Source organism: Armigeres subalbatus, chromosome 3 (assembly GCF_024139115.2).
Source record: "Armigeres subalbatus isolate Guangzhou_Male chromosome 3, GZ_Asu_2, whole genome shotgun sequence".
Classification (NCBI taxonomy): Eukaryota; Metazoa; Arthropoda; class Insecta; order Diptera; family Culicidae; genus Armigeres; species Armigeres subalbatus.
Genome location: NC_085141.1, coordinates 147,346,536 through 147,372,603, shown reverse-complemented (window position 1 = coordinate 147,372,603; position 26,068 = coordinate 147,346,536). Strand labels below are relative to the sequence as shown.

The window sequence follows — 26,068 nt, the reverse complement described above, 5'->3', positions numbered from 1 at the left end:
ATCAAATCGAAAAGTGGCCAGTTCCCGGGGGGAACCAGGTCCCCAAAATGCCGCGGTAATATTTTTTACTGATTTTATTTGGTAAAACAAAATTTTAAACGTCAGCTCAGTTGTTCGATGTGGATTTACTGATTTTTGTTATTATTTTTAACGACCCCTCAGCAATTCAAAATGACATTGGTAAATTTCCAAATCCTGTTGATTTCAAGGCGGCACACGACAGTATAGACCGCATAGAGCTATGGAAAATTATTGACGAGAACAGGCGAACATTCGTTCGAATCGCGTTGGGGACTAAGACAAGGTGATGGACTTTCGTGCCTGTTGTTCAACATTGCGCTAGAAGGTGTTATGCGGAGAGCCGGGGTACGATTTTCAACAGATCCAGTCAATTTATTTGTTTCGCGGAAGACATGGACATTGTCGGCCGAACACTTGCAAAGGTAGGAGAACTGTACACCTGCCTGAAACGTGATGCAACAAAAGTTGGACTGGTGGTGAATGCATCGAAGACAAAGTATGTACATGCTTGTGGGCGGAACCGAGCAAGACAGGAACCGCCTGGGAAGCAGTATTACGATAGACGGGGATATCTTCGAGGTGGTCGAAGAAGTCGTCTATCTTGAATTCTTGCTGATGGCTGATAACAATGTTAGTCGTTAGGCTTGTAAAATGTCATCTGCATGTCATTTGACTAATTTTTGCATAACTTTCTTTAGAAGCCAAATTTACTTCATAATTTTAAATGTACTCATAACGCTTGAGCAGGACTATATTTTTGTCCAAGGGTACATTACTCTAAATATAACTTCTGCGGCAGGAAAGTGAAAACTCTGCAAAATGTCACGTGTCATTTGACATAATGTCATTTGAATGATATTTTGCCTCCCACGCCCCAGATTACATATTTACAACAATGTCTTGTTAGACAAAGTTGTAGGCACATTTAAGCGTTATAAGTTCGCCATACCTCAGGAATTGATAGCTAACTTCTGAAAATATTCTGGGACAATTTACAAAAAAAAGAGTGCAAATGACATTTTACAACACTGGTCGTGATATACGAAGGCGCATTATTGTAGTAAGCTATGGTGAATAAAACTAGCAAGCCATGACTTCGACAAATGACAGAACTTAGACATTCTTCAATAAAGCTTTGAAACGATTACACGTCTTTAATTACTACAATCATCTGTGCAAGTCGAGCCTTCTACGAGCTCCAAAGAAACTGAGGTCAAAAAAGATTCGCCACCGCACCAAATGTGTTATGTATAAGACGCTGATAAGACCGGTAGTCCTCTACGGACACGAAACATGGACAATGCTCGAGGAGAACTTGCAAGCACTCGGAGTATTCGAGAGACGGGTGCTTAGGACCATCTTTTCCGGTGTGTAAGAAGACGGTGTGTGGCTACGAAGAATGAACCACGAGCTCCCCCAGCTCTACGGCAAACACAGTATCCAAAAGGTTGCTGAAGCCGGAAGTATACGATGGACAGGGCATGTTGCAAACATGTCGGACAGCAACCATGAAAAGATGGTGTTCGATTCCGATCCGGCAGGTACGAGACGGCGTGGAGCGCAACGCGTGATGTGGGCTGGCCAGGTACAAAACTACTTGGCGAGCATGGGGCGCATTCGAGGAAGGAGAGATACGGCCTTGAACCGTGTATTGTGGCGTCAAATTGTTGATTCAGTGTTATCTGTTTGAAATAAGAATAATAAAATAAATGAAAATAGGTGGGTCAGTCGTCTTGAATTTTTGTATGGAATGAACACCGATTTTTTAACGTTTGAACTGAAAATGAACTTTTCATCCTCGCACTGGTCTCTCCCATATTGACGATGTGTCTTGATATATGAAACTTGTTTTTGGCTATGTGGATATAAGAATCTAGTTTATAGCTATCTGGGTTCTTTTATAGTCAGCGCTTACTGGTTGCTGGTTACTTTTTGGTTAAATAAGTATCAGTTATCAATGATTAGACATAAACTTAACCATCTGTTGACATAATTTGTGTTTCACTTCTGAAATATACAAGTTATCGCAGTTCGAAAAGTTCTCAACAATTTCCTCTTCATGTTTGTTGCAAATAAAATGGAACGCAACATTGTCTTTATCATTTGTAGGTAGTTGAGGACAAAGAGTTATCGCTATTCTCTTTTGTTGCTTTTTTTTGCATTTTTCAGCGACAGTTACATTCCTTGGGGAATGAAAACTATTCTAATGGAGGTGCATGGTATTTAGTAGTCGAACTAAAACAAATGAAAGGAGTTGAAATCAAACACGATGAACACCTGACCTGTGCTCCGTTAGCGATTACCTGCTCGTTATATAGGTTCCATTATCGCTCGGTAAAGCCTCATCATAGCTCCATGAGTTAAGGTTCCCTCAAACACACGCGACGTGACAATCACAACGCAATCCTATCGCTTGGCGACTGCGATTCTATCACCGTTGGTATGGAACATTGTCTGCAGCGACCCAACGATAAAATCGCGGCGACTAGTTGTCGCCATCGCGGCGATGAAATCGCTTATGTCTGGGAGAGCTTTCATCTGAACGCAATACTTCAATAATGCCAATTTCGGCGGCTTGAATGAATCTCTAGCACACATTGACAGGGGAGCAATTAATTGAGACTTCAATGGCATCCAAGCTGCATCGCCCGTATCAAGTAACTTATTATACACTATCGACTAGTTAGTCCGGCGAACTTTGGGCCCAAACCTATTCATCCCATATTTCCAAAACGAGTGGATGCGGGAGGGGTTGTTTCAGGCCTTGTAAAAGTATGCATTGGTTTTAGTTTTAGAACGCTTTAATTGACTAATTTGTAGAACAAGCTTGTAGTGTAGGGCAAGCACGCCGCTTCGATTGTGCAGACGTGCTGTAGTCAAACGATCGAGAACAGTACGAGACGGGAGAAATAACACTTATTTCGTGCTGACATCATACCACGGTTATTGCTAGCATTCACTGCACAGTGCAAAAGGGTTCTAAAACCTACATCTGCCTCAAAAAGTACAACAATGCGAGAGGAAATCGCTCAAACATTTTATTGTTTTTCTCTTATGTGGAAAACGATACTGAAGACCGAAAACATGTGTTTTAAGGATTATCTTCCTTTATGAAATATGCAAAATATACGCTGCCTACCCGTCTAACCCATACCTCCCAGTACGCTAGACGGATACCACTATGCTACGCTAAACTTATTGCTACTCTCATTAAGTTACCCTAGCGGTTATGTGATAAATACGGTCCAACCCTCTACGGCAATTGTTGGATCAATTACACTCATCCATACATTTTCTTCTCAACCACGTGCTTTCTGTTTTGGCCCACAGTTTGTCGCGACCGTTCAATAGCACAAACCCAGATCTCGTGACTTTTCTACGTCTCAATACGAATGCGTCCAATCTTGCACTCATTAATTTCAGGTTAAGGCAGTTAACCAATAAAAGAGACACTTTTTTGCCAAACTCACCCGTACCAAATCGTAAGCTCAAGAGAAATGTTCTGCTATAGTGGAGTTGTATTGGCCCCTACGACGATGGACGGAAATACCTGCCGTGTCCTGCTCACCGACCGCATAAAGCACAAACCCGGATCTCACGACTTTTTTGCATTCTAAAAGGATCGCGTTCCATCTTGCACTAATTTATTTACTAACCGACAGCACAATACACAAACCTCGACAGCTTCTTCTTCTTATTGGCATTACATCCCCACACTGGGACAGAGCCGCCTCGCAGCTTAGTGTTCATTAAGCACTTCCACAGTTATTAACTGCGAGGTTTCTAAGCCAAGTTACCATTTTTGCATTCGTATATCATGAGGCTAACATGATGATACTTTTATGCCCAGGAAAGTCGAGACAATTTACAATCCGAAAATTGCCTAGACCGGTACCGGAAATCGAACCCAGGTTTTGCTTTGTTTGTTTTCGCTTAAACATGACAAATTCACAGAAGACATAGCAGTAGTCATCCATCAACATATCCAGGCGAATAATTATCCAAAACAGTTAATCAATAGATTACTTCATCTGTTTATGAATGAACACCAGTACAATATCCATCTACAATCCACGAAATCGGCAGACTACTACCTTCCACCCAATGCAATGGCAACCACATTATTAAACACCTGCCCAGTTAGCCATCATTCAATACATACAGGTGGTTTTCCAATGAATCGCGAAAATGCTAACCAAATATTACTCCCATATGCCCATTACCTCAAAACAATCTACATACTAAATTAAAGCAATCTGTAGGGCGATGTCTGTGGTTATAGTGTGGGCCATCCTTTTGTCACTTGACAAATACGGCAAATTTGAGGAATGTTAAACTTGCAGTATGACACCACACATAATCAGAACCAAAACCGAAGCGTGCATACGAATATAGTTTCTTGCCGCGAGTACAAGAAAAAGCTGGATGTAAAATTAGAGGCGATTAAACATAAAAATATGGGATCAAATCAAATATTTTGTAATTTTCAGAATTTTTAACTGTGTACATTATGTGTACTTTGTGATGTGATATCAAATTCCAGGAGCGTCGAGTGGAATGATTGAGAACCTGTTCAAAATATATAACTTGTTAAATACGTATAATCGAATAACATTCTTATTACCTGTTCAGCACGCGCGCGGCCCTGGAACGCTCATGCAGACTCGCTCGTACTGTGTAGTGCAAGCGACGTGTTTTCGTTAGTGCTGTATAAAATACAACAGCGCGCGTGCTCGCTTGCTGCAACCCACGGTGGATATGCACCACCACGACTACCGTCTTGTGACGTGCAAGGGACATCCACCTCGAGTTGAGCCATTCCTCTATTGTGCCAATCGTGTATGAAGCCGTTAGTTCGACTTCGACGAGAGTTTCTCCTGTTACCTCTAGCATTACGTCATCCCCGAAGCCTTCGATTTTCATACCGGCCGGGAAACTTAAGCGTAATACTCCGTCGTACATAATATTCCACAGAACCGGTCCGAGGATAGATCCCTGTAGAACACCCACTGACACTTCGATCGACATTTGGCCAGCACCCGTGTCGTATTGCAACACCCTATTCTGAAAATAACTTTTCAGTATCCTGCACAGGTAATCCGGGACTCGCAATCGGTGCAGGGAATCAGCAATAGCTGCCCAGCTAACGTTATTAAACGCATTTTTTACATCAAGTGTAATCAGTGCGCAGTACCTAATACCTCGCCTGTTCAAGCCTCTCGTTATCTTTGCCGTATCCGTTACCAATCGAATTGCTTCGATGGTAGAACGGCCCGTACGGAAACCATACTGGTTGCTAGATAGGCTACCACCACACTCTGTATAGGCCGACAATCTATTCAGGATAACCCTCTCATGTTGATGGCGGCCCTCTGCAGATGGCCACCATCTGAGACTTATCCGCAATCCAACTGCCGTTTCCAGCAGGGATGCGGTATGGATCGGACAGCAAGGCTACATCAGCTTTGCACTCGGTAACCGACTGTTGTAGCAGCAGTTGAGCCGCCTCGCAGTGGTTTATGTTTAGCTGTGTTACCTGCGTATCTGGATCCTTCTAGAGGCCAGATAGGTGTGGACACCTTACTTTACGGGGGCACAGATCAGACACCTTGGTGCAGCCTGACAGATGCGAGCTTGTGGCCTCCAGCTCCACACCTACGACATAGCTTACTGCGATCAGGTTACAGTCATTATGACCGTTACCAAGACACCTGAAGCAGGCCTAAAGCAGTTGGCTTATGCTTAGCGGACATACTGACTTACCCACTTCAGTTTAACCCTATCCATTACCTTCTTGGCCGCAGCCTGAGGTACTTAATTGGAATGAGGCAACCTACATTCCCGCGAAGCTTTTGCGTAACCGAACCGCAGATTCCAGGATCTCGGCATTGCACTGATCTCTTAGTGCGTCGACCAGGTCTCTGGCCTTGATAACTTCATCCACACCCATGCACTGGATGTTCGAGACTTACTTGAACCCTGTCACCCAGGACCTCCTCCGTCAACTTTTTGTGCTCAGAACTCTTCTGAGCAGCATCCCGCTTCAAGACGAGAATCAGCTTTCTCCCAGTGAGCTTCACTGGTTTCTTCGTCTTGGGAGGGCCGGCCTTCAGCTCGACCTTCTCCCGCCTTTCCCGCTTAGGAGCTGCTGACGTCTCGGTAGCTACTTCCAGGTTCGCCTCCTGCGTAACCTCACTGAGCTTCGGAGTCGCCCCTGTCACGGCCATCCTCCTGCGGAGTTCCTTGGTCTGGCTCTCCGCCAACCGTTTTCCTTCAGTCAGGAGCCAAATCCTCGATTCAGCCTCCTCTTTGTCCTTCTCCGCCTGGCGTTCCGCCAGCTTCCGCTCCTCCGTAAGCTTGCGGATTTCTCGATCCGCACTCTTACTGGTTTTTAGTATGGTCCTCCATTCGGACTTTGCCTCCACTACTAGGGCGCAGAGCGTCTATACAGCTAGTTTCAGATCCTTGCTGTAGTTAACGCGGTAGTCCCGGAACGACATGATCACGTCAGACACGTCCGTGATCACCTCCATCGTCTGGCCACCGCGTTCTTCGTGGTTCGTATCACCGAGTTGATGACTCTGGTCAGGGTGGGGCCATCCATCTTCACTTCGACCGGCACCTCCTCAGACCCTCCACGGACTTCTCCTTTCTCCGGCGACCTTTGGGGAGATCTCTCAAGGCCATTGCGTCTGGCGAAAAGATTCTCCTTGCCGCCAGTCGCCACTCCTACGTCCTGCGTTGATTTGGTATTTTTAGATGATTTACTCATTGCTGTTGGGTCCCTCTTCCCGGTTAGCAATGCATAACAAAATTATAACTCAATTCTATCAATGGTTGTTATTTAAAACAACGTGTGTTATAATTATTTTTTTGTCTTTATTATCGAGACTTTCAGCCCAAGGCTGGCTCGTTTCGTACGTTATAATTAGATAATTCGATAAAAATGTGGCTTCGACCAGTTTTATTTCATATCAAAATTATAACAACATTAGTTATGTATATTTACACAAAATAATTGCCTACATTTTTTGTAGATGTTGGAAAAAATCGGAGGTAATCACCTCCAGTATAACTTGAGTCTATGTTCGATATTAATAGCTAGTACAAAGTTAATTGCCTACATTATGGATGGAAATCCGTCGTTGCAACGTACCAAATTTTTATACGTGATGTAGGCAATTACCTAGAAAGTAGATTTTCGACGTAAACTACTAAAGGGAAGACTCAGATACAGGGTGTAAAACGGTAATTTCCAAATTCGAGACTGTCACGAAATTAGGATAGATTTCAAACGCTAATAGCGTCTTTATCTTTCGATGGATTTTCAACGATTGATAAGCAAAATCGTTTCGGAAACTCTCCAGCAATTTGCCAATTCTATTGATACTATTGATTATCAACGTTAAACTATTGAAAATATCATTTCTTTCCAAACTGGGTGGAAAATTCAGAAATAATCAATCCCGTTCATAAATCCCCAACACGGACATTTCCCTGTGTATAAAAAAGTAGAGGGTTGTATCAAAGATACGACCGCAAATTGAACGTAGAATTACGTATAGTGCGATAGAGGATACGAAGTTTGATCTTCAACATTTTATGGATGTTCATGCTGGATGGCTAATAGCCGAAATGTAGGCAATAATTAACTGTTAAAGGCTCCCCCAGACCTAAGCGATTCCATCGCCATGGTGGCGACAACTAGTCGCCGCGATTCTATCGTTGGGTCGCTGCAGGCAATGTTGTATTTACATTTCCATACCAACGGCGACAGAATTGCTGTCGCCAAGCGATAGAATCGTGTCGCGACTGTCGCGTCGCGTGTGTTTGGGGGAACCTTAAAATGCAATTTCAACAGTGGCTGTCGAAGTTAAATTTTTCAATATTTAAATTAATGCATTGTTTACAATAGTTGTATAGAATCTTAGAGTGTTTAATGATCGATTCATACCCAAATATCCGGAATCCGAGTCATTGGTTCGTACTTCCAGACCTCTTTTCGTGACGGACCCAAATTTGAAACTTTGGAATGACCACCTTACCGAAAGACGTAATTCTACGTCAAAAGCCCCGTGTTTCGCGTGCGCGCGTCATTTAAAAATCTAATAACATTCATAGGTTAATGAAACAAAGTTGTACCGAAAGGCTCTAGAACTACTCCAAAAAACAACTTTTGATAGAAGGCCCGGAGGCCCATAGTGTTATATACCAATCGACTCAGTTCGACGAATCGAGGTGATGTCTGTATGTGCGTACGTATGTGTGTGTATGTGTGTGTGTATGTGTACAAATTTTGTAGACACATTTTTTGGAACTTAGCATTACCCGATTTACTCGCAACAAGTTGCATTCGACGGGGAATGCGGTCCCATTGTTTGCTATTGAAAATTGGACCAATCGGACATTGCATTTCGGAATTATTGAAAAATCATTGTTTTTCCCAATGGTCCCCCCTTGAAAAAAATAAGAATAAAATCGAAATTTTTTTTTCAAGAATGGCGGCAATGCATAGTAATTAATGCAAAATGATAAAAAATATGCAATCTATTCCCCTAAAGTGTTTTTTTGACCTTTCTTTTGTGATTTTTTCAGTACATTTTACGATGCACGAGAAAGGCATTATCGCCGCTAGGTGGATTAATCTGGGTTTTCTTATACGTATCATTAAGCGCTTGCTTTGGGAAAAAAGAATTAGAAATGTTAATAAAAAACAACATTAAATTTTTTTACGTGTACCTAGTGATTGATTATTAACACTTAACAATTATTAATTCTGTAAAGCCTACACTTATGGACATAATTATTCGTCAAAGTTTCATTGTAATTCCTCGAAATGCATAAACAGCTTTATGTTTAAGGACAATTATAGACCAACATTTGAAAAGGACGGTTAAGCCAATTTTGACGTGAACTGCATCTAAGGGGAAGGCTGGGATATAACTTGTACAATATTTCAAAATTGTTGACCGTCATGAAATCATGTGATATTTTAAACTTAAATAGCGCCTATATTTTTCAATGAGTTTTTAACATTTATAGGGTCGGTGTACCAATTGTCGCCAGGAACGCCAGGAACGCATGCACCAGTTGTGGCACTATTCTTAATTTTGATTTCTTATTTGGCAAATCCCATTGTTTTCTTACGGGATTGGCCAAATAGGGACCACTAGTGCCACAACAGATGCAAAGGACGTTAAAAATTAAGCAAAATCAATTTTTACAATTATGCTTTGCTTGTTTTGGAGAAAAGAGCAGCGTGTGCCATGGTTGAAGTAGGAAGCATTTTTTTTCTTCGCTGCGTCATTTCCTCTTTTTCTTACCATAAAAAAAATACAATTTGCGGAAAACTTTTGTGTGTGACAGTAAAATTTGTAAGATCATGTGAAGTTAAATAAATGTTTGGAATACAGTTCCACATGATGAGGACGTCGGCTCCCCTCACGAAGCCACTTGAAGCAGTCATGGACGGCAGTAGTTCGACTTGCTTCCAGACTTCCAAGCAGGTGGAATCTTCGTCACCTCCAACCGGGGACTCGGTAACGGCGCTAACAGCAACGGGAACGGATCAGGAAACAGTTCAAATAATTGCTCATTTTTTCGTTTGGGAACGAGAATGCTGCTTCAACTAGTTCGAACAACACAAATAATGCAGCAAATCAAAACCGGAGATGCGGATCACTTAAGTATCATTTTACTTTTATTTATTTATTCATACCCCTATTTCTTTTTGAGTATTAGGTTACACTTTTTTTAATGGGATATATGGATAGGCACATATTTGTGGTGGGGGATAAATAAGTCAAGTGCTGCATCGATGTCGGTAATAATATAAGTGCTCTGTTATGGCGACCAAGGAACGCTGAATCAACGGAGAAGATCTATATCATATGCTTGAAAGCATGTTCTATTGAACTGTATTGTCAGCACCAGTCCTCCGCGTTTTTGTGCAATATATAACATCGTTAGCGCTGAGTATCAATTATTTGACCGTGGATGACTTTATTTTGTTTCTAAATAGAGGTCATCTGCTCCAGTCATGTTTCTTTGTAGAAATATTTCCAGATCTGGTTTATTTTTTTATATACATAATTTATAATTATTATTGGATAATCGCTGAGGGGATCGAACAGTGCTGCGTCTGTGGGTGGACATAAAAAACATCAACGGCTGAAAATTCATTTTTTTCTTACTTCTACTAAAAGTTAAGCTTATCAAAAATGTTACCAAAGGCTCTGGCTTTTCAGCTTTTTACTAATATCACCTCTAAAAGCGTTTAAAGATGACTGGATGCATTTTTTATGCTGCTCCAAATTATGTCAGTTTTAAGACGGTAAAGGTTTATCATACAACATTCTAAAACTTTTATTAGAATTTATAAGCACCCTTATTTTACGTGACGTGAACATAAGTGCGCAGTATGCAAACTGTACCCTGTATGTTGGAAATTAAACGGCGAAAAACAGATATGGTGGTCTACGACGCTTCCAGGCAGTTGGACATTTATAAAGATTCATAATGTGCTCAACGACCCGGCCTGGGAAGAGATTTTCATATGGGACGCGGTACTCTATGGGTTGCGTGATACGAAGCGGCACAGGCACCAAACAGCTTAATGAAGATAGATGAATTGAAATCGATAGGTTCTTTGTGTGGTTTGTATCTGAAATTAATTCAGCATCAGATTTTACAACAAGGTGCTTAGTTTTCCGAGTATTTGAATCCAGACCACCATCTTCTACTTTATATTGGCCACAAAGATTGAATTGAATAGATTTAATCCTATTCTTTTTAAACTGCTTTACTTGTGTTAAAATCTAACTTTTCATTAAGTTGTTACTTTTCCTACTTTTTAAATAGGATCGTATCTTTCCCTTCCTGAAATTTCAAGCCAGTTTTGATGATGAAATAATGACGTGGGTTCTTTACCTAAAATTCAAATGAGCAATCGCTCACTTAGAGCAATTGATTGTTTATCCTTGCGATGGATGAACCAGTAAGGAGTCATATTAAAATTTACTCACACATGTGAAGTTTAGTAGATCGTTCACCATAACTACCACCAACTACAAACCTGTCCCAATTCCAAACTCCTGCTCATGTTCTAGTCTACTTTATCATGCTATGAGTATATGTTTATCTATTTACACAAAAGGTGTATTTGTGGGAAATAACTGAGAATCCAAGTGGTAATGCTCAATATTCGGTGTAAATACAAACATACATTAAACAATTATTTATGCTATTCTCAAACATCATTGCTATCTTATTTGCTGTCTTATTTCATTTCCTTCTCTATAATCCGATTAATGAATCCACACGAAAATATTAACCATTATATACACATTTTTTTTCATTTGGTTTGCGTGAGCGTTTTTCGTTAAATGGCTTATATGCACATAGCACTCATAACGATCAGCAAAATGTTTTGTTCTGCGTTGTGCGAATGAGTAAATTAATTAACAAATACAGAACGATCAAGCGATCTTCGAGATATTTTTTCTGCTTTGTGTGGGTGAATGGATTAATCAGCAAATGATATATTATTGCGCATCCGATCGTGTTTCCTCTAATAAGCAGAACGATCGCGCGATCATTGAGATATTTGGCTCTGCGTTGTGCGGGTAATTAAATTAATCAACAAATAAAAATTTAGTGCGTGTTCTATCGTGTTTGTATTAGTCAGGCTTCGGAATTCTCACTCATATGAATAAAAACCCAGGATTGATCCCAACAGCGGAGTGCAATTTTTCCATATTCTCCTTTGAGCAAGTGTTCTCACACAATATTTTATCCGGATAGAAAGACGGGCGATAAACTCGCGAGCGGCGGCTTGCCGGATAATTTAATTTTGGGCCTCCAAATTCTCCATCTCGCCACTTCTCCAGATAAGTTTTAAAAGCATATTCACAAAAATGTAGGTCCGCGACGGGATTCGAACCCAAAACAATTTTAAAATGTATAGAGCGCCCACTATAACCACGCCACCACACGAACCGATTGAAAGCAAATAGAAAAACTGCTGTCTTGAACCTACTACTTATCGTGGCGCATCGTCGTATGCAATCAATTCAGAGAAGCAAAGTAAGCAGCATTTGATTTTCACGAAACATGGGAAGAGGGATAACAATTTTTCGCACCATCGCTTGTGCCGGAGTTTATCGCACTGTAATTTATCCGGATAAAATGGATGGTGGAGCGATCTGTTGTCGCGTGAGTGAGTGAGAAATCCGAACCCTGGTATTAGTACGCAGAGCGATCGCGCGATCATCGAAATATTTTGTTCTGCTCTGTGCGGTTGATTAGTCGATTAATTAGTGCGCGTTCGATTGTGTTTTTGTTTAAACTTCATCAAAATACACGCTACACACGGCAAACCGTTTACCAAAACGAACCCTGCTACAATACCTACCCCATGTATCCAACATCCCAGTGATTTCTCGTGGAAGTGCAGATGACTCGTCGACTTTCATCATAGCGAGTATCACGTCAACATTCTCCTACCCATTCCTTAATTGACCTGCATTCGGACACGGCCGGCGCTGGTATTGCTTAATATTTGGGTGACCAGTTCTTACACATTGAGGATGTTGTTAGTCCCAAACATCATCTGTTGGTTCTCTGTGTAATTACAGCTGACCTGGCAATAACGGAGTAGCAACCGTGGGCGGTCAATCATGCTCATGCTCATGCTTTGCTTGTTTTGGAGGAAATCAAAGGTGTTATTGTGTCATATGAATATGCTTTATCGATATGAACTTGGTTTGCGGTGATTTGATTGGTCATTTGGCATATAAAGCACTAGTGCGACAACTGGTGCTATAGCCACAACTGGTACACCTAGCCTATATCAATAGACTCGGAAACTCGCCTCTAGTTTACTAGTTTTATTAAAATTGATTATCAACTTAAACAAGGTTATCTTACCATTTGGGCCACCCTTAAAATTGCACTTCAAAGCATTTAATGGCCATTTATTAGGCAGTTACCTTTGAGATGCATTAATGAGTATTAATGAGTAAAAATTCACTCTTTTTGGAGAATAAGTGGATCTACTCATAAAATGAGTAAAACATTGTTTACAAATTTTATCGAACAGTAGGAACAAAAATCAAAGTGGAAAAACTAAGTGCATACTAACTTTTGCACGTACTAGCTCCTCCATGTGTTTACCGGAAGTAATATTAAGTTCTAGCAACTCAAAACGAATTAAATATCTAGATTATATTAACGGGGTATATAACGCGTAAAAACACTTTATTTTCTGATGGGCTCGTATTACCTCCTAAGTATTTTTTCTCCCAAAGATAATCATTTTGTAACCGAAAAAACATTCTCAAAATGGGTGTTTTTCACACATTTGAAGTTGTCAAATTTTCCCTTTTTTCTGGCAGCTACATACATGAACTCAGAATGAGAACTTTTTTACTCATTAATGAGTTTCTGAATTTACCCGTGCTGGGGAATGAATTTGGGCTTTTAAGTGAAATTTAAATTGTCGCATCCAATTATTTTCATATTTTGAGTTACGTTGTTCGAAACCAGTAACATAGATAATAAAAGAATTAGAACGCGATCGAACATGATTTGGATGTGAAGAACAGTCTCAAGACTCGCTTTATTTTGTTCTGCTGTGTGTGGTCGAAAAGTTAATCGCGTGATCGTTCATACCATTTAATTCCACTACTTCATAGCTTCAACAGATACGTATTTACAGTAACAGTAAGGTCGTCTTCAGTGGCTCGTACATGTTAGTACTTAAATAGTAGTACGAAAAGTTAAGTATAGTCGTTTTCCACATCTCGATATTGACGGCACAATCGAGATAAGGAGAGATCGAGGATGGAAGGAAAATTTAAATGGGTACTAGATTGAAAAAGCTCGTTGCTATGAAAAACGGTAACAAACCAAATGTCATTTCTTGTTTTTGATGTGTTTGTTATTGCTTCAAAGTTATCCAGTAGTCTACAAATTTGAATATATCGACATAGAGAGTGAGAATCCTGAACAAAACATGATCAGAACACATCGAGATAGAGTGATACCGAGATAGGGAGGTTATCTAAATGTAGAAAGCAAAAATGTAAAAAATGTTCGTAGAGACCAAGAAAACTACGACATAGGGAGAGATATCGAGATATACAACATCGAGATGTAGAGAGTCGACTGTAATGAATTATTGGCAGTGGGTGATTTTCTACCCGCCGCTGTCACATCCAGGCGCTATAGTATATGCGCAAAGTAGCCAGCATGAGTTAACCGCCAGAAATTTGTATGGCGAAAGACATCTAACGCGGGTTTTCTTAAAATTAGGAACTTTTCATGAAAAACTATTTGGTACCGGTTATGAAGGATGGTGTCTGCTACTACGCCTACCAAATATGTTTTCGATTAAGATGCTTAATTTTGAGAAATCGAACCTTAGATGCCTTTCGCCATACTGATTTCAGAAAGTTAACTCCTAGTGTGCCGCTGTAAGCACGCTCAAAGCGGGCAATGAATCGCCTGCTTTGAGCGTGCTTACAGCGGCACACTAGGAGTTAACTTTCTGAAATCAGTATGGCGAAAGGCATCTAAGGTTCGATTTCTCAAAATTAAGCACTTTCATCAAAAAAATATTTGGTAGGCATGGTAGCGGACACCTTCCTACATAACCGGTACCAAATAGTTTTTCATGAAAAGTTTCTTATTTTGATGAAAACCCGCGTTAGATGACTTTCGCCATACAAATTTCTGGCGGTTAACTCTTGCTGGCTGTTTTGCGCATATACTATAGCGCCTGGATGTGACAGCGGCGAGTAGAAAATCAGCCACTGCCAATAATTCATTCATTGGTGCGCGATCGGTGCAGAACACACTCGTGAAATACTGAATCGTGGGAAATTCAATTCAATATGGGAAATTCAATTTAACACGTAAAAGAATAACATAAATATTAATAATGAGCATTTTTTGATTTCTTTATAACTTTGCTCCGGTTGCTTCGCAACAATAACTGTCTTACATTAGGAAAATATTCTATAAGAAAATTATTTTGAGCTGTTTAGTGGAATGTCTTCACTTGTCATAAGACGAGTTTTTTTCTTACTTCTACTAAAAGTTAAGCTTATCAAAAATGTTACCAAAGGCTCTGGCTTTTCAGCTTTTTACTAATATCACCTCTAAAAGCGTTTAAAGATGACTGGATGCATTTTTTATGCTGCTCCAAATTATGTCAGTTTTAAAACGGTAAAGGTTTATCATACAACATTCTAAAACTTTTATTAGAATTTATAAGCACCCTTATTTTACGTGACGTGAACATAAGTGCGCAGTATGCAAACTGTACCCTGTATGTTGGAAATTAAACGGCGAAAAACAGATATGGTGGTCTACGACGCTTCCAGGCAGTTGGACATTTATAAAGATTCATAATGTGCTCAACGACCCGGCCTGGGAAGAGATTTTCATATGGGACGCGGTACTCTATGGGTTGCGTGATACGAAGCGGCACAGGCACCAAACAGCTTAATGAAGATAGATGAATTGAAATCGATAGGTTCTTTGTGTGGTTTGTATCTGAAATTAATTCAGCATCAGATTTTACAACAAGGTGCTTAGTTTTCCGAGTATTTGAATCCAGACCACCATCTTCTACTTTATATTGGCCACAAAGATTGAATTGAATAGATTTAATCCTATTCTTTTTAAACTGCTTTACTTGTGTTAAAATCTAACTTTTCATTAAGTTGTTACTTTTCCTACTTTATAAATATGATCGTATGCTTCCCTTCCTGAAATTTCAAGACAGTTTTGATGATGAAATAATGACGTGGGTGCTTTACCTAAAATTCAAATGAACAATCGCTCACTAAGAGCGATTGATTGTTTATCCTCGCGATGGATGAACCAGTAAGGAGTCATATAAAGTTTTACTAACACATGTGAAGTTTAGTAGATCGTTCACCATAACTACCACCAACTACAAACCTGTCCCAATTCCAAACTCCTGCTCATGTTTTAGTCTACTTTATCATGCTATGAGTATATGTTTATCTATTTACACAAAAGGTGTATTTGTGGGAAATAACTGAGAATCCAAGTGGTAATGCTCAATATTCGGTGTAAATACAAACATACATTAAACAATTATTTATGCTATTCTCAAACATCATTGCTATCTTATTTGCTGTCTTATTTCATTTCCTTCTCTATAATCCGATTAATGAATCCACACGAAAATATTAACCATTATATACACATTTTTTTTCATTTGGTTTGCGTGAGCGTTTTCGTTAAATGGCTTATATGCACATAGCACTCATAACGATCAGCAAAATGTTTTGTTCTGCGTTGTGCGAATGAGTAAATTAATTAACAAATACAGAACGATCAAGCGATCTTCGAGATATTTTTTCTGCTTTGTGTGGGTGAATGGATTAATCAGCAAATGATATATTATTGCGCATCCGATCGTGTTTCCTCTAATAAGCAGAACGATCGCGCGATCATTGAGATATTTGGCTCTGCGTTGTGCGGGTAATTAAATTAATCAACAAATAAAAATTTAGTGCGTGTTCTATCGTGTTTGTATTAGTACGCAGAGCGATCGCGCGATCATCGAAATATTTTGTTCTGCTCTGTGCGGTTGATTAGTCGATTAATTAGTGCGCGTTCGATTGTGTTTTTGTTTAAACTTCATCAAAATACACGCTACACACGGCAAACCGTTTACCAAAACGAACCCTGCTACAATACCTACCCCATGTATCCAACATCCCAGTGATTTCTCGTGGAAGTGCAGATGACTCGTCGACTTTCATCATAGCGAGTATCACGTCAACATTCTCCTACCCATTCCTTAATTGACCTGCATTCGGACACGGCCGGCGCTGGTATTGCTTAATATTTGGGTGACCAGTTCTTACACATTGAGGATGTTGTTAGTCCCAAACATCATCTGTTGGTTCTCTGTGTAATTACAGCTGACCTGGCAATAACGGAGTAGCAACCGTGGGCGGTCAATCATGCTCATGCTCATGCTCATGCTTTGCTTGTTTTGGAGGAAATCAAAGGTGTTATTGTGTCATATGAATATGCTTTATCGATATGAACTTGGTTTGCGGTGATTTGATTGGTCATTTGGCATATAAAGCACTAGTGCGACAACTGGTGCTATAGCCACAACTGGTACACCTAGCCTATATCAATAGACTCGGAAACTCGCCTCTAGTTTACTAGTTTTATTAAAATTGATTATCAACTTAAACAAGGTTATCTTACCATTTGGGCCACCCTTAAAATTGCACTTCAAAGCATTTAATGGCCATTTATTAGGCAATTACCTTTGGGATGCATTAATGAGTATTAATGAGTAAAAATTCACTCTTTTTGGAGAATAACATTGTTTACAAATTTTATCGAACAGTAGGAACAAAAATCAAAGTGGAAAAACTAAGTGCATACTAACTTTTGCACGTACTAGCTCCTCCATGTGTTTACCGGAAGTAATATTAAGTTCTAGCAACTCAAAACGAATTAAATATCTAGATTATATTAACGGGGTATATAACGCGTAAAAACACTTTATTTTCTGATGGGCTCGTATTACCTCCTAAGTATTTTTTCTCCCAAAGATAATCATTTTGTAACCGAAAAAACATTCTCAAAATGGGTGTTTTTCACACATTTGAAGTTGTCAAATTTTCCCTTTTTTCTGGCAGCTACATACATGAACTCAGAATGAGAACTTTTTTACTCATTAATGAGTTTCTGAATTTACCCGTGCTGGGGAATGAATTTGGGCTTTTTAAGGGAAATTTAAATTGTCGCATCCAATTATTTTCATATTTTGAGTTACCAGTAACAAAGATAATAAAAGAATTGGTACGCGATCGAACATGATTTGGATGTGAAGAACAGTCTCAAGACTCGCTTTATTTTGTTCTGCTGTGTGTGGTCGAAAAGTTAATCGCGTGATCGTTCATACCATTTAATTCCACTACTTCATAGCTTCAACAGATACGTATTTACAGTAACAGTAAGGTCGTCTTCAGTGGCTCGTACATGTTAGTACTTAAATAGTAGTACGAAAAGTTAAGTATAGTCGCCTTTCCACATCTCGATATTGACGGCACAATCGAGATAAGGAGAGATCGAGGGATGGAAGGAAAATTTAAATGGGTAGTAGATGGAAAAAAGCTCGTTGCTATGAAAAACGGTAACAAACCAAATGTCATTTCTTGTTTTTGATGTGTTTGTTATTGCTTCAAAGTTATCCAGTAGTCTACAAATTTGAATATATCGACATAGAGAGTGAGAATCCTGAACAAAACATGATCAGAACACATCGAGATAGAGTGATACCGAGATAGGGAGGTTATCTAAATGTAGAAAGCAAAAATGTAAAAAATGTTCGTAGAGACCAAGAAAACTACGACATAGGGAGAGATATCGAGATATACAACATCGAGATGTAGAGAGTCGACTGTAATGAATTATTGGCAGTGGGTGATTTTCTACCCGCCGCTGTCACATCCAGGCGCTATAGTATGCGCAAAGTAGCCAGCATGAGTTAACCGCCAGAAATTTGTATGGCGAAAGACATCTAACGCGGGTTTTCTTAAAATTAGGAACTTTTCATGAAAAACTATTTGGTACCGGTTATGAAGGATGGTGTCTGCTACTACGCCTACCAAATATGTTTTCGATTAAGATGCTTAATTTTGAGAAATCGAACCTTAGATGCCTTTCGCCATACTGATTTCAGAAAGTTAACTCCTAGTGTGCCGCTGTAAGCACGCTCAAAGCGGGCAATGAATCGCCTGCTTTGAGCGTGCTTACAGCGGCACACTAGGAGTTAACTTTCTGAAATCAGTATGGCGAAAGGCATCTAAGGTTCGATTTCTCAAAATTAAGCACTTTCATCAAAAAAATATTTGGTAGGCATGGTAGCGGACACCTTCCTACATAACCGGTACCAAATAGTTTTTCATGAAAAGTTTCTTATTTTGATGAAAACCCGCGTTAGATGACTTTCGCCATACAAATTTCTGGCGGTTAACTCTGCTGGCTGTTTTGCATATACTATAGCGCTGGATGTGACAGCGGCGAGTAGAAAATCAGCCACTGCCAATAATTCATTCATTGGTGCGCGATCGGTGCAGAACACACTCGTGAAATACTGAATCGTGGGAAATTCAATTCAATATGGGAAATTCAATGTAACACGTAAAAGAATAACATAAATATTAATAATGAGCATTTTTTGATTTCTTTATAACTTTGCTCCGGTTGCTTCGCAACAATAACTGTCTTACATTAGGAAAATATTCTATAAGAAAATTATTTTGAGCTGTTTAGTGGAATGTCTTCACTTGTCATAAGACGAGTTAATACAATCCCATTGAATTTCACCACTTAATTGTATCTTGACAGATACGTATTTCGACCTCAACAGTAAGGCCGTCTTCAGTGTCTCGTACTTGACTTGACTTGAAGAAAATGATCGAAATCTTCGGGTTGGTTATATTTAAATAGTTAATGGCTCTCACTCTAAGCTGATGCTCAAACCAGTGATATAGGTAATCAAATGAATTATCTTATAATCTGTTTTACGTAGTTTACGTCGGGCGGTCGTATCTTGTATGTTACCCTTCTGATTTTTTACTTTCACATAGACGAAGCACACCGAAGTCAAAAACGATCATTCCATCATCAGGATTCTGTTCAATTTCATTCCGAATCATCTGAAACGAATTCATGCGAAATATCGCGACCTTCCGAGCTTCCTTTTGAATGTCCGTTTTTTAGGGGATGTGGTATATTATCGATTAATATTATTACAGGGAAAAAACAAACGGTGAAAAAGGGGAATGAGTTTGTGAATTTCGGAAATCAATATGGATACATGATTTATGGGTGACCGTCATATTAATTCGGATTCATTGCTCCATATGTATGGCCTGGTATATCAAAACCCGATACTTTTGATAGAATGGCATAAATCGGTGTGTACCTTATATGCGTGGTAAGAAGTGTTCAATTCATTCTAGTTCAATTTCTGTTCTGATCCTATTTATACAGAACCAACATACATTACAGAATTATATTATACAGAACCAACCAACCAACCAACCAACACTCTGAATCAAAATTTAGATACCCAATTTATTAAAGTGTAAAATAAAAGTCAATCATCTTTCTTGATATAGCCCGGTAACTCCTCTTTTCCAATCCGATCCAATCATCGTCAAATTTTGCGTCACACTAATGGTACCCGCGTGTTTTTTTCACATCATCGAATTACATTTTCGGGTATCTAAGCAAAGTTGGCGCGGTTCAGTCAATTCAATCGATGTGCAGTGTGCCAAATCCAAAAATGGTTCTGATGAGATAGATGTCTGCTTCTGTAAGAGAGCCCCCATCTTAGTTGGAATAAACTGTGATTTCTTGTTACTTCTCATGAAATACTCAGTGGGAAATAGATCAGTTGAAATTAGAATTGACATTTCATATCAACAGCTGTATAAATGAGAAATTAAGATAGAATAAAATATCAAGAATATCTGAGTATCAATAAGTTGTTTTTAGTTTTTATTGATAAAAACGATAGATATATTTCTGTATGTGTAAAATAAAAATTTGAGGTACTTTCCTTCTCCGAATTTCCCTTGCAGAATTACTGTTGAAAAATTCAATCGAACATATTGTAAAACAGTAAGCAGCGAACTCCAGTTGGAAAAAGGCTATCATATCAGACGTTCACAAGTTCAATACCATTTTCATTGTTTCCTTGGCGACGAATCTTCTGTCTTGCAGCTACACAAACATGAACCCCAGTTTTCAAGAAATGCACAGAATCCGTTTTCTTTCTGATATCGGGTTTATATGACCATGATTCGTCGCATCGCTGCATCAACATATACCTTAAGTAAGAAACGAGAAAGCGCTCATGCATAATTTATGTAAGGAGAAAACGTTTGGTTCTTCCAATCGATTCATAGAACGACATTAGTCCGAATGGTGATTGGTTGAAAATATTTGTTTTTCTCGCTGTAAGCCGGTAGGTTTGTTTTTTTCTTATCAAATTTATGACCAAAGTATCAAATCAGGGCACGGCAAATGCTGGGTAAAGCGTACCATTGGTACTTCGCGTACCTGAAGGAATAAAATAGACCCTATCTCGCGGTCCTTAGCCTCTTACCCAGCAACTCCTATCCCTACCTCCCCGCGGTGCTGGCCGGGATACGAGCAACCTTAGGGAAGATCGGGTAACCAACCCCGGTGGGAACTATGGTCGTATGCTGACAGGAAAGGGGGGGGTTTGCTCCTCTTCGGAGGTGCAAATCTTATTGAGCGTCTGTTCTCCATGTCAGGATCGGCTAACAACAGTGTCTGTTCTCCATGTTAGGGGCGGCTGATCATCGTCCGAGTGCCAGCGAGGGACTCTAAGTGAAACTGTGAACCATGGTCCACCGGAAATAAGGAGGAATGGTCCTCCGGAAATTTAGGGGGTTTGGTGTCAGGCCCTGCAAGCCAGCCTTTAAAAAATCATAAGCAACGAACAATCAACAAGAGAGTACGGACCGGAATCATCGGCGAAGACCACTGCGACGAAAAGGGACTAGCGATTGGAAACTCGGTTCGTGGAACTGCAAATCTCTCAACTTCATCGGGAGCACACGCATACTCGCCGATGTGCTCAAGGACCGTGGATTCGGCATCGTAGCGCTGCAGGAGGTTTGTTGGAAGGGATCAATGGTGCGAACGTTTAGAGGTAATCATACCATCTACCAGAGCTGCGGCAACACACACGAGCTGGGAACAGCTTTCATAGTGATGGGCGATATGCAAAGGCGCGTGATCGGGTGGTGGCCGATCAATGGAAGAATGTGCAGGTTGAGGATCAAAGGCCGGTTCTTCAACTTCAGCATAATCAACGTCCATAGCCCACACTCCGGAAGCACTAATGATGATAAGGACGCATTCTACGCGCAGCTGGAACGTGAGTACGACAGCTGCCCAAGCCACGACGTCAAAATCATCATAGGAGATTTGAACGCTCAGGTTGGCCAAGAGGAGGAGTTTAGACCGACTATTGGAAAGTTCAGCGCTCACCGGCTGACGAACGAAAACGGCCTACGACTAATTGATTTCGCCGCCTCCAAGAATATGGCCATTCGTAGCACCTACTTCCAACACAGCCTCCCGTATCGGTACACCTGGAGATCACCACTGCAGACAGAATCACAAATCGACCACGTTCTGATTGATGGACGGCACTTCTCCGACATTATCGACGTCAGGACATATCGTGGCGCTAACATCGACTCGGACCACTATCTGGTGATGGTTAAACTGCGCCCAAAACTATCCGTCATCAACAATGTTCGGTACCGACGACCGCCGCGGTACGACCTAGAGCGACTGAAGCAACCTGATGTCGCCACTGCATACGCGCAGCATCTCGAGGCAGCGTTGCCGGAAGAGGGTGAGCTCGATGGGGCCCCTCTTGAGGACTGCTGGAGTACAGTTAAAGCAGCCATTAACGACGCAGCGGAGAACAACGTCGGGTATATGGGTCGAAGTCGACGGAACGATTGGTTCGACGAAGAGTGCAGACAGATTCTGGAGGAGAAGGACGCAGCGCGGGCGGTCGCGCTGCAGCAAGGTACCCGGCAGAACGTGGAACGTTATAGACGGAAGCGGAGACAGCAGACCCGCCTTTTCAGGAGAAGAAACGCCGCCTGGAAGAAGCGGAGTGCGAGGAGATGGAACAGCTGTGCCGTTCTCAAGATACACGCAAGTTCTATCAGAAGCTCAACGCATCCCGCAAAGGCTTCGTGCCGCGAGCCGAAATGTGCCGGGATAAGGATGGGAGCATCTTGACGGACGAACGTGTGGTGATCGAAAGATGGAAGCAGCACTACGAGGAACATCTGAATGGCGCTGAGAGTACAGGCAGTGAAAGTCAAGGCAGCGGAGGAGATGACTACGTCATTTCAGCGGACGATGGAAGCCAACCAGCCCCCACCTTGAGGGAAGTTAAGGATGCCATTCAACAGCTAAAGACCAATAAAGCAGCTGGTAAGAATGGTATCGGAGCTGAGATCATCAAGATGGGCCCGGAAAAGCTGGCCACTTGCCTGCACATACTGATAGTCAGAATCTGGGAAACCGAACAGCTACCGGAGGAGTGGAAGGAAGGGGTTATATGCCCCATCTACAAGAAAGGCGACAAACTGGAGTGTGAGAACTTTCGAGCGATCACCATCCTTAATGCCGCCTACAAAGTGATATCCCAGATCATCTTCCGTCGTCTGTCACCATTAGTGAACGAGTTCGTGGGAAGTTATCAAGCCGGCTTCGTTGACGGCCGCTCGACAACGGACCAGATCTTTACTGTACGGCAAATCCTTCAAAAATGCCGTGAATACCAGGTCCCAACGCACCATCTGTTCGTTGATTTCAAGGCGGCATACGACAGTATAGACCGCGTAGAGCTATGGAAAATTATGGACGAGAACAGCTTCCCTGGGAAGCTTACCAGACTGGTCAAAGCAACGGTGGATGGTGTGCAAAACTGTGTGAAGATTTCGGGCGAACACTCCAGTTCGTTCGAATCGCGCCGGGGACTAAGACAAGGTGATGGACTTTCGTGCCTATTGTTCAACATTGCGCTAGAAGGTGTCATGCGGAGAGCCGGGTGTAACAGCCGGGGTACGATTTTCAACAGATCCAGTCAATTTATTTGCTTCGCGGATGGCATGGACATTGTCGGCCGAACATTTGCAAAGGTGGCAGAACTGTACACCCGCCTGAAACGTGAAGCAACAAAAGTTGGACTGGTGGTGAATGCGTCAAAGACAAAGTACATGCTTGTGGGCGGAACCGAGCGCGACAGGGCCCGCCTGGGAAGCAGTGTTACGATAGACGGGGATACCTTCGAGGTGGTCGAGGAATTCGTCTACCTCGGATCCTTGCTAACGGCTGACAACAACGTTAGTCGTGAAATACGAAGGCGCATCATCTGTGGAAGACGGGCCTACTACGGGCTCCAGAAGAAACTGCGGTCGAAAAAGATTCGCCACCTCACCAAATGTGTCATGTACAAGACGTTAATAAGACCGGTAGTCCTCTACGGACATGAAACATGGACAATGCTCGAGGAGGACTTGCAAGCACTCGGAGTATTCGAGAGACGGGTGCTTAGAACCATCTTTGGCGGTGTGCAAGAAGACGGTGTGTGGCGGCGAAGAATGAACCATGAGCTCGCCCAACTCTACGGCGAACCCAGTATCCAGAAGGTAGCTAAAGCCGGAAGGGTACGATGGGCAGGACATGTTGCAAGAATGCCGGACAGCAATCCTGCAAAGATGGTGTTCGCTTCCGATCCGGCAGATACGAGACGGCGTGGAGCGCAGCGAGCGAGATGGGCAGACCAGGTGCAGAACGACTTGGCGAGCGTGGGGCGTATCCGAGGATGGAGAGATGCGGCCTCGAACCGTGCTTTGTGGCGTCAAATTGTTGATTCAGTGTTATCTGTTTAGATGTTAACTAAATAAATGAATGAATCAAATCAGAAGTTGAAAAAAATAATTTTCTTTTACCAGAATTTCTTATTTTCCTATTTCATATTTTCATTGTTTGGGTATGTATTAGAAAAAGATTGCAAATTTGGAGAAGTTAGAGCACAAGATGCTTGATAAAATATTTCGTACCCAATATACGTCCAAGTTATATTTTTAGGATAACCACAAACTTATGACCATTAAGGGGGCGTATTTGCATACAAGGGAAATAAAGTCATAACACAAAGCTTAAACAATATATATTTTTTAGGTTTTAATGTAATTTGACCAAATTTTATACAGCCAAATATCATTCGACCAAATACAAATCGACCTAATTATCACTCTGGTTTTCATAGTAGAACATTGCCAATGCTAAAGAACTAAAAACTATATCATCCTTTCGGGAGGAGACGAGAATGTCGTTGTTTGTGGTGCATAATTCAGTTTAACACAGATGGGATATTGTATTATACAGAACACAATCGCTAAGCTGGAAAGCTGCTTCATCATCGCCGCATTGGCTTTGTCTGATTGCTCGGTTGAAAGGAGAACGTTCGTCTTCCGTTCCTCATTCTCGTTGGTGTGTTGCTTAAAGTATGGCGCAACTTTGTTTCGAATGAGTTCCTTTTTTCTTCAATTCTGTGAGCAGAGTAAACAAACTCGACAAAGGCGAGTGAGTTGAAGAGTGTGTTTTCGTTTTTTTTGTCAATTTTAACTTGGGTAAAGTTACTTTTGATTCGTGATGTGCCCTAAATCAAAAATTCATTAACCAAGTTTTCTATGTCGTCAAATAGACAAAAAGTCATTAATTTAACATGAAGCAAGCGATTGTAACATTCAATAATAAAAGTAGCGTTAAGGATGAAATCGAGGCAAACATAAACAAGCAGTTTCCTCACCTTTGTGACCCTATCGGGTCTATGTCGACATCCCTCGAATGCTTCCTGTAAGTGTAAGAAAAGCGTAAACAAAATTAAAAGAAGCGATATTAGCAAAACTCTGCGGTTGAGCGGTTCATGGACAACAAATAGTTAAGACGATTTCGTCAACATCCTCCCCATATTCAGGTGAAGTTGAAAAATCATGGCGAATATGTTATTTAATAAATTCGAGCATGCTTGTTGATATGAGCGAGAACAGCATAAATATTTATTGAATATTGTGCCAAGTAGTTAAAGCTTAACATAACATTTCCATTAGCATAGCAAAATGATAGCAATGTATGTAAATAAATTTAGTTGCATTTTATTTTCAAATTTGATGGGCCCATGACTGTTGCATTGATAAAAATTACAACAAACTAAAACAGTAAACTAACTTTATCCCTACCTTTTGTTTGCCGAGTTTCAGCTGTATAACGGCCCTCCTTAGCCGTGCGGTAAGGCGCGCGGCTACAAAGCAAGACCATGCTGAGGGTGGCTGGGTTCGATTCCCGGTGCTGGTCTACGCAATTTTCGGATTGGAAATTGTCTCGACTTCCCTGGGCATAAAAG

General features: G+C 41.0%; 1 protein-coding gene across 1 annotated transcript in view; it reads right to left on the bottom strand.

Annotated features, from left to right (window-relative positions):
- The window catches only part of LOC134227863 (beta-arrestin-2-like), a 114,753-nt gene that overhangs the window by 84,750 nt on the left and 3,935 nt on the right, over positions 1-26,068 (bottom strand). Inside the window, 1 exon segment of the mRNA XM_062709551.1 lies at positions 25,475-25,519. Coding sequence (XP_062565535.1) covers positions 25,475-25,519 — 45 coding nt within the window.